General features: G+C 29.5%; 1 protein-coding gene across 6 annotated transcripts; it reads left to right on the top strand.

Moving 5' to 3' along the window:
• The first annotated feature begins 1,546 nt into the window (after positions 1-1,546).
• Positions 1,547-8,973, top strand: LOC114407066 (MLO-like protein 3). 6 transcript variants are annotated; one of them, XM_028370010.1, is made up of 15 exons: positions 1,547-1,686; positions 1,805-1,862; positions 1,951-2,108; positions 2,266-2,385; positions 4,525-4,585; positions 6,407-6,495; positions 6,737-6,811; positions 6,928-7,019; positions 7,109-7,158; positions 7,253-7,293; positions 7,389-7,562; positions 7,668-7,703; positions 7,831-7,887; positions 8,006-8,066; positions 8,429-8,973. In XM_028370010.1, the coding sequence occupies exons 1-15, from the start codon at positions 1,561-1,563 to the stop codon at positions 8,461-8,463; spliced, it is 1,233 nt and encodes a 410-aa protein (XP_028225811.1). In that variant the 5' UTR covers positions 1,547-1,560; the 3' UTR covers positions 8,464-8,973. The 6 variants fall into 6 exon arrangements, with proteins under 6 accessions (XP_028225811.1, XP_028225809.1, XP_028225808.1 ...); XM_028370008.1 differs by having other exon boundaries at positions 7,831-7,898; XM_028370007.1 differs by having other exon boundaries at positions 7,831-7,898; positions 8,375-8,973.
• The last annotated feature ends 28 nt before the right edge of the window (positions 8,974-9,001 follow it).

Genomic DNA, 9,001 nt, shown 5'->3' with positions numbered 1-9,001 from the left:
ATTGTATGTGAATTTATGTATTTTTATTAGTGAAGATCGAGCAAAGATCAATTAATACGATGTTGTTTGACATATAGGATGTTGAGCTGTGTGTTGGTAATTTAAAAAAATAGTCTATCTGTAGATATAGATATATTTATTAATCAATTTTAAGATGCTAAAACATTACATTTAAGAATTATTGTGATAAATGATTTAAAAATAGTCTAGTAGTTCATAAGTGATATATAATGTATATTTTACTAAAGACTATTTGAGTGGTGGGGTGGGGGTTTAAATTCCACCTCTACCACTTTGTGAATTTTTTTAAATTTTTTATTTGTCATGTTAACACGTTAGTCGGTTATTATATCAATATATATATATATATATATATATATATATATATATATATATATATATATATATATATATATATATATATATATATAAAAGTCAGCATTACATGATGTTGATGTCAGCAAAATTTAGTAGTTCAATTAATGAAGAAAATTTGAGTGGCAGTGTGATGGTTTTCACCATTTTGTATATTTCCTCAATTTTTGCTCATAACTTTAGCATGCCCAATCGACCATGTCGGCATGTGTCAAGCAAACACATAAGTGATGACTTTATGATTGTTTCAGTAAAGTCTATTAAATGTTTAACAAATAATGAACAAAAGAACTTGATTATAAATCTTTAACATCATACCTCTGCAAAATTCTCAAATTTTGCTAATTATATCAACACGTCCAATGAATTATTATGTTAACATATGGGTGTTGCATCATTATATCAACTGTCACCTGTGAGTTACCATGCACGTTAGTAAAATCTATTAAATATAAATTATTGATGAAAGAACTTGATGTAAATAGGAGGATAATTGGGAGACTCAATTTTTACTTTTGTTATAACTGAAGATGACTGAAGAACCAAAGTGCAATTAAATCTAGTTCTTTTATAAGGAAAAATATTTTTTCAATAGAAGAGGGATTTTTGAGATTTGTATAGATTGAAAAATAAGGAAAATAAAAAAAATGTATACTACACAAATAATTAAATATAAATGCGGCAATAATAATATAATATTTAAATAATAGAACTACTTTTTAAAATATTGGTTTTGCCTTTTGGTATAGCTCTGGGCAATTATTATAGCTTTCGCGTTGAATTGGACTTGAAAGATTTATTGTTGAAAATTTGTCTTTTACAAGCAGAAAGTTCCTTCCAATTAGTTTCCTCTGTTGACAGGAGTCTTGAACTGAACCGTGTTAAGGTGTTTCCATGGAAAAATTCTCAGAGAATGACAAAACGGACAGGAATTAAAAAAAAGGCAAAAAGTCACGTATACACATCACTTAATGATTTTAGATATCGACAACATTAATTATTCAGGAAAAGACTTGAGTGGCGCATATTAAGTAGCATGTGGGTAGATGGAAAATTTGTCCACCCTTGAAAACTAAGGAGAGTGATATATATGAGAGAGACAGAATCATGGTCCCTTAAAATAATTTTATATATAGTTTCAACTGTACGAATGAAACAACAAAAACGAGAACTAACTAGGTGAACATGGCAGCAGGGTACGCATCCGGTTATTCTCTAGAACACACTCCAACATGGGCAATTGCCCTAGTTTCTTTCATTCTTATCTCCGTCTCAATCATCTTGGAGCATCTCATTCATCTAATAATCAAAGTCAGAACCTTATATAATGTTCCTTATACTAATTACCTTTGCTTTGTTACGTTATAATCTGATTATTTTTTTCATATACAGTTAGCTAATATCTATCTATCTATCTATATGCTTGTAGTGGTTAAAGAAACATCGGAGGAGCGATTTGGTTGAAGCAATTGAGAGGCTTAAATCAGGTTAATAGAGGAATAATGATTTATCATTTATTTGTCTAAATGGGTATTATGATATATGAATAAGGTTTCCCTGCTTTGTTTGCTGCAGAGTTGATGATCTTAGGATTCATGTCGCTTTTGTTGACAGTAACTCAAGACGCTATAATAGAAATCTGCATACCAGTGATGGCTGCAGATACTATGCTTCCATGTCGTAAACGAACTAACAATGCTACTTCAATTTTGGATTCTTGCAGTGCCAAAAATGTATGTGTATATATAATTAATTAATTACGTACGTGATCAATTAATCATTTAAAACCTAAAGTAAGAAATGTATAAAAAATAAAAAATGATAAATACTGTGATGAGTCGAACCGATTTTCTTGTCTCTTTGATCAAAGTGAACTTGGTTTGCCTGCAGGCCAGTAAAGTTGCTTTAGTATCAAAACATGGAATCCATCAACTTCACATGTTCATTTTTGTCCTAGCTCTCATGCAAATTGTGTACAGTTTTCTCACCGTGTCTCTGGCAAGGGCTAAGGTAAGTAAGAATCACGGACACCAAGTTCCTGAGTTCTGATGAGTTCTTAGTTTCTTGTATGCTTTCTGAAGGTTTTTACGTCTTCTTAAGTCTTAACAAATAGTAACTAATATTTTCCGAGACTAGGGGTGACTGTGGAATGGGTTAGAATGAGTTCATTTTTGTCTCAATATAACTAGAAATTTTGTTAAAGTCATTAATTTGAACTTCAACTCAAATTCAATTCGATTAACACTCGAAATATTTAGAATAAAACTAGGTTAATCCGTTGTAAATAACGTATACCAATATTAACATTTGTATAGTTAAATCATATCATATGTGCGTGAAAGATGGTGGATGCTTCCAAGCAGCAAAAGGAATTTCAGTGAGAAGGAAAACCTGTAATCAGATGCACCCAGACACTCCAATAGTTAGAATGTGTAAAGATGTATACTTAGATAGATATATAAAATATCTAATACATCAGTATTTGACAAGTGAAGTAGTTAGATAGTTGTTTTGGGTCAAGGATCCATGTGAAAGCTCAAAAAGGAGATCCAAAACAACTGGGAGCCTAAGTCGATATTGCTTTAATTAAACAATATCAACTTAAAAAGTCTAGAAGTGGATATATCTTTTAGAATAGTTATCTTCAAGCTGATTGTTTTGGTTTAAGCAATATCAACTTAAGTCTAAAAGTGAATATATCTTCCGAATTAGTATATATAACTAATTAGTATATATAACTAAGATATATTTAGTAATATATTTTAGGTTTAAATATATTTAAGATTTTTTATAAATGATCAAATTTTGTTGTTGGTGTTAATATCTAATATATTAAAACTTTTATTTTGAATTTTTATTGTCAATTAAATGATGATGTAACACTATCACAACCGTTGATGGCATTGGAAAAATCAATTTATAAAGTGATATGTTATCTCTTAATTGATGGTAGAAACTTAATTAAAACAAAACTTTTAATATTTTAGGGATTTAAAAACAAAAAATTATTAAGAGCTCAATACAAAATTTGTTCATTTATCACAGACTTTAAACATATTTATCTTATATTTCAAGATAAATAATATCTTTAATTCAAAAGATTGACAGAATAATATAAGGTCTCGTTGTGTTCACATAAATAATAACAATTTATTTAACGGGAGAGAATCTATGTTTGATTCTCGTCAGATACAAATTTTCTTTGACTAACAACAATCATGTATCACGAGTAAAGTTAATATTTGATCTAAATACACATCCCTGGTCTCTAGAAAAAAAAGATAAATAATATCTTTAACAATAATAAATAAGATATCCCTATTTCATCTTCACTTCTATTTTAAGGCTTTTTAATCCTTTAACTGCTATTAAAAATTGCTCCACTATTTTCAACCTCACACATTAGTTAAATTGATAAAAAAAAAAAAATCCGCACCAATTACCTATACACTATGCAGCAAATCCAATTCAAAAAAAAAAAATGCGAATACGCATGCACAATATCAATAATGTCTGTCTTTCCGCTTGTCAATTTAAATATAATAACATGGCATATAAAATATTATTTATTAAGTAAAAAATACTAAATAGTATTATTAATATATAACTATTTTAAAAATATACTTTTAAAAGAATATTAAATTTTGGACTGTATTTGGATGACTGAAAAGATAACACAAAATTAATCTAAAAATACATTGAATCAAATTTTTAAACTCGAACTCGTCAAAATTACCAGAGTTGTGTCTTTGAGATAGATCAATGGGATTGCTTGAGTCGTGAACATCTCTAAACTACACTTTCTGATCATTTACTTGAAATATAATAAATAATTTTTGCATGAATATTTAAATTAAATGAATTGTGTCGGACATTTATTAGTAAGATATAAAGTATTTGTTGTTTTCACTCAACGACAACGTAACTTAGAGATTAATTACTGTCTATCCGTTCTTTAATTTAAATAAAACTTAATGCGTGTTAGTCATAAAATTATTTATGTGTTCTTACTTAAACTTAAGCTTATGGGATAGTTTGTTGATGAAAATATTCACATAAAATCAAACTGTAATTCATAAATATCCATATTTTTGTATCTGCCAATTAATTCATCTACTACTTTCCAATATCATTTGAATGATCGTGCAGATGAGGCACTGGAAAGCTTGGGATGAAGAGACTCAAACAGTTGAATATGAAATTGCCAACGGTAAAGTTGTTTTTGAACAAATAACCTAGTTAAATATTCATTTAATAAGATCATATTACATGAGAGTTTGTGACTTGTTTTGATAATCTTTATCATGAAAATATTAATATAAGTTTTAAAAAAAATTATATTCATATATAGACTTAAACCAAGTAATTGCTTTACTAAAGAAATTTAGTTCAATTAGTTAAAAAAATGTATAAGTTTTTTTATAAATTCTTTAATATTCATCGTCATTCTTGCCAATAAAAAAATCAAATACTTATTTTTTAGGTATATATGAACTCCCCCCAACTTATATAGCATTCTACATTTGGTTTTAGCAGCCTTGATTTAGCTCCTTAACTATTTTGATGATCATACTAGTTATGAATTTTGATGCTTAACATTTTACTTTGGGGGTGCAATGCCTGATCATGAGCCAATCAAATTAATTAGTTTTTTTAATATGATTCTGAATAACTTAACGTACACACTTATTCGTTATTGATTGGAAAGATAAATAAATATTGATTTTTATAATAGGAAAAAACATTTTTTTTTGCTTGAGCTGTGCATTCTTTCCAAACGGTTTCTCATGAATATCAAAATACTAGTATTATTTCCTAAAAACTTATTATTGACATACAAAATTATTATTAAATTTTTAGTTATTTCATTTTTAGTATAAATTTTTAATAAAGATTCTGTAAAAAAAATTATTATATACATATTCACTTAAAATAGTAGTAATGCGGTAATAATTTATTCAAAATTTAATTAAAATGATATATTGAAAATATATAATATAAAATATATTTATTTATTAATTAAGAAATTTATAATTAATCAAATATATAAAGGGGTCCCCAATTTAATAATTATGAGTGAAAGGCTCTAACTTCGCTGAATTTGTCTTTGCTACGTGTTTGGGGCCTAGTCCCTTTTCTTCACCAAAAAAATTGTCATTACTAAGTACAATTCCATATTTTGATTTTCATTGCTTAGAAACAACAAATGTAAGTTGAATGGATTTATTACCAAAGTTCCGTCATTATTTTTCATATTTAATTTAATCCTCTCCTCCTATTCTTTTTTTTTCTCTTTTATGTTGTGTTTTTTAGTCAAATTTCTTTTATAATTTTATCTTCAAGTGTAACAAAAAATATTATCTCCAAATGCCGTAATAGATGCGTTGAAACTTGAAAGTACTTATGAAATTACCTATGGACCAAAGGTTTTAATGGCTCTGACTCGTTGAGACGCTCTTTTTTCAGAATTCCCACTAATACGTTGTTGTCAAGAGTTGACGTTGAATGAGTGATGATAGGGATACTGATTGCTTTGCATCAGGATAATCATCCCAACAGAATAATTGAATATTAACTAGTCATAAAAATGTTATAAGGACGGATGATAAAAGAAGGGAGGGAAAAAAAAGAGTCACAGATTTGATTTTTTATTAAAAAAATTAATAATTAAATAACTAATATTTATTGATAAATAAAAAAATAAAAAATATTATCAACACTTCTTTTTAATACTTTTTTCTCATGGATCTCACTAGAATAAAGCATGTTTTAAAAAGTTGACTTGAGATTTCACCCATAAATCAAAGAATTATTAAGTTCCGCTAGCATTCTTAAAATCAACTTTCAGTTACGTCTTCCAATTTGTGATTTGTTTCTACTATTATGTTCATGTTGTGAATGTATGTCCAGGATTCCATTTCCTTTCCGGTAATGCTGACTATATTTGATTTGCAGTATAGAATAGACAACGTGCTATGACGTTTTTGGTTGGAAAATTGACCCTTTTAAAGTTTATGGTTCACGATTTCAGACCCTAATAGATTCAGATATACAAGGCAAACAACATTCGGTAGACGGCACATATCTACTAGTACGCCATCACCAGTATATGTTTGGATTGTAAGCCTTTTTTCTTCTTCTTCTTCTTTTTCATGCTACAATAAAAAAACAAGCTTCTGATTAGACACATTTGCACCATTTCTATAATTCTCCAATTATATCAGCGGTCCTTAAATTAAATGTGACGAGGAAATCACTAACTTGGTTGCTTTGGTTTCAAATAAATAATTGATAAAATCAAGGATATGGAGCATAGTTTTTTATAGCTAACGTTGTTCATTAATTTGTGAAAATGGGACAGAAATGTTTTTTCAGACAGTTCTTTCACTCAGTAGAAAAAGTTGATTATCTCACCCTGAGGCATGGTTTCATATCAGTTGAGTAAACATAGCATATAATCTCCTATTTCCATAACGTCAAACTCTATTATTATTATTATTATTATTATCATAGCTAAACCTTTCATTAAGATGTTCCATATGCACCTCTCAGGCTCACTTTTCAGCTAGGAACAACGACTTCGATTTCCAAAACTACATTGAACAGTCACTTGAGGAAGATTTCAGAATCATAGTGAGCATTAGGTTGTTACTTGCTTACTCAATTATGCATGTGTTTTATCAATTAAGACACTTTACTCACCTAATCACATGTTATGTGTGTTCCCTGGCAGCCCTGTGATGTGGTTCACTGTTGTTATTTTTCTGCTGGTGGACGTACACGGTTAGAAGAATGTTGCCCTCTTTCATTTCCATTCTTTAAAAAGTTTTTCTATGTCTAAGTCACTGGTTATTTTTCTCTGTGTGAACTATATTAGGTTGGCATGTGTATCTCTGGTTATCCTATGTTCCCCTCTTGGTTAGTAATAAACACGTTGCAGTTTCTTTCGTTTGTCTTAATGAATATGCATGAGCATGGCTTCTAATTCAGCTTTCCCTGCATTTTAATTACAGCTGGTTCTGGTTGTGGGAACTAAACTTGAAGTCATTGTCGACCAAATGGCTCTTAAAATGAAAGATGTCAATAATGTGACCAAGGGGACCCCACTTGTTTGTCCAAGTGACGAATTCTTCTGGTTTGGCCATCCCGGATTTGTGTTAACACTCCTACATTACACTTTATTCGTGGTAAACCTTTTATGTACATGAAATATGACAAGAATAATGTTTGTGATTTCCAATTATCCATGATGACATAATTAATCACTTATTAAACTAATTTGATCCTGACAGAATGCATTCGAGCTTGCCTTCTTTATATGGGTATCAGTAAGTTGTCTTTCTATTTGCTTCCTTTTCTTAAAAAAAAAAAAATTAACATTAGAAATATTGATCCAATATATGTATTACCTTAACACGCTTCTCTTTATTTCTATATTGTTTTTTTGATTGCCAGACACAGTTTGGAATAAATTCTTGCTACCACGAACACAGAACATTTACAATCATAAGGGTGGTGATAGCGTAATGACAAGCATACAGTTTATTATAAATTTTTTAGGCATATTGATTTTCCTGGGGTGAATTTTCTTTTTAATCCTCGGTGACATTTTGATTTACTATTTCTTCAGGGTGGCAGTTCAAGTCCTGTGCAGCTATGTTACTCTCCCCCTCTATGCACTAGTGGCACAGGTAAACTCTATTTAGACATTGATGTATTTGTGTGTTACTCTGTGATGGGTGAGCATTTATAAAATTGATTTTGAAATGAAGTGATTTTTATTTATATACTTTTATCCTAAAAGCAAGTTTATTGTAAAACTTAAGTGTAAATTTTTCAATTTAATGCAAAAGTCACTTTTTATTACTTCTAGACATACTAAGATTTGGAAACAAAATTAATTTTAACTAACAATAACTGTACATCTGTATCCTTACTGAAATCACGTTTGATAGAAAGCAAAATCAACTTTGATACTTTCCATTGTGAAACCAAACAGACACTTAGCACTTCCTATGTCATGTGGGAGTGTCTTGACATTGGATTGTTACAGATGGGTTCAGAAGTGAAGTGCAAAGCATTGGCTAAAATGCTGAAGCAGTGGCATGTTGAGGTGAGGGAGAGAAGGAAGAACCGAGAACAACTCAAGTCTTTTAGTTTTAGGCACACAAACATGTCCTCAGAATGGAGCCAAGTAAATAAGACTGCCCCTGATTTTTCTTCCACACTATGTGAAAGCATTCGTTCTTCTGATGAAGGAGAAATTGTAGAAGAATTGGAGCATATGGATAAAACAAAGGCGTGCTCATCAAGTGATCCACCTGGTGTTGTGTAATTAGTCAAGTGATCCACCTGGCTTTGTGTAATTAGTATTGCCAAATATGAGGGGTACATAATGAATTAGAACTTCAATTAGTATTGATTCTATTCGACGTCTTCATATTCATTTTGGGTATATAATTAATAACTTCCGATTTTAGTAGTGTAAGTTGCGTTAATGTTTCAATCTCTTGCATCCATGCATTAATTTGTACTGCTTATATAGTAAAATCTGATGTGACTACAATCGTACAATATTATTTTTTTTAATTACTATAATTGGATATGTGCATCCTGCATGAATTTT

This window comes from Glycine soja, chromosome 3 (assembly GCF_004193775.1).
Source record: "Glycine soja cultivar W05 chromosome 3, ASM419377v2, whole genome shotgun sequence".
NCBI classification, from domain to species: Eukaryota; Viridiplantae; Streptophyta; class Magnoliopsida; order Fabales; family Fabaceae; genus Glycine; species Glycine soja.
The sequence above is the reverse complement of the archived record's forward strand: the minus strand, read 5'-3'. Positions and strand labels throughout refer to the sequence as shown.